The following is a 459-nucleotide window of genomic DNA, read 5'->3' as shown; positions in this document are numbered from 1 at the left end:
CAGATGATAATATGATCCCTCTCTCCAATTATGGGATAAAATGGTTTGTAAATTTGGTTTTGTTCATTGTATATTTGCCTTTGATTGTTAAATGATTTTAGTTAGGGTTGATATCAAGAACTAGTGTTTTAAAGTGAAATTTCATTTTATTTGGTGAAGATAAAAAATTGTAGACACTTGGAGTATAACATCATCATTGTATATTAAGGAGAATGAAGTTTTACATTTTTATTGTCTGTTAAACTTGAGTCCCAGAATTCTGTACATTCAGAACCAGTACTTTATAGTTTGCAGGTTGATTAAAAGATTGGAGTAGTATATACTCTTGTCTGTTAATAATTAGACACAGTAGGTACTTAATTTATATATTATGGTAACCAGGCATTCTGCTTATTTAGATATCTTATTCCCAACATATTCATTGGGTTTCTAATTCAAGAGCTGATAGCAGTATATCAA

At 29.2% G+C, this 459-nt stretch overlaps 1 protein-coding gene across 1 annotated transcript in view; it reads left to right on the top strand.

Annotated features, from left to right (window-relative positions):
* LOC119594681 (iron-sulfur protein NUBPL-like) overlaps positions 1–459 on the top strand; it is a 4091-nt gene that overhangs the window by 1873 nt on the left and 1759 nt on the right. The window contains exon 4 of the mRNA XM_037943737.1: positions 4–43. Within this exon, the coding sequence (XP_037799665.1) occupies positions 4–43 (40 nt within the window). The remainder of the gene's footprint in view (positions 1–3; positions 44–459) is intronic.

This window comes from Penaeus monodon, chromosome 34 (assembly GCF_015228065.2).
Source record: "Penaeus monodon isolate SGIC_2016 chromosome 34, NSTDA_Pmon_1, whole genome shotgun sequence".
Taxonomy (NCBI): domain Eukaryota; kingdom Metazoa; phylum Arthropoda; class Malacostraca; order Decapoda; family Penaeidae; genus Penaeus; species Penaeus monodon.
This window is presented reverse-complemented; position numbering and strand designations above follow the sequence as displayed.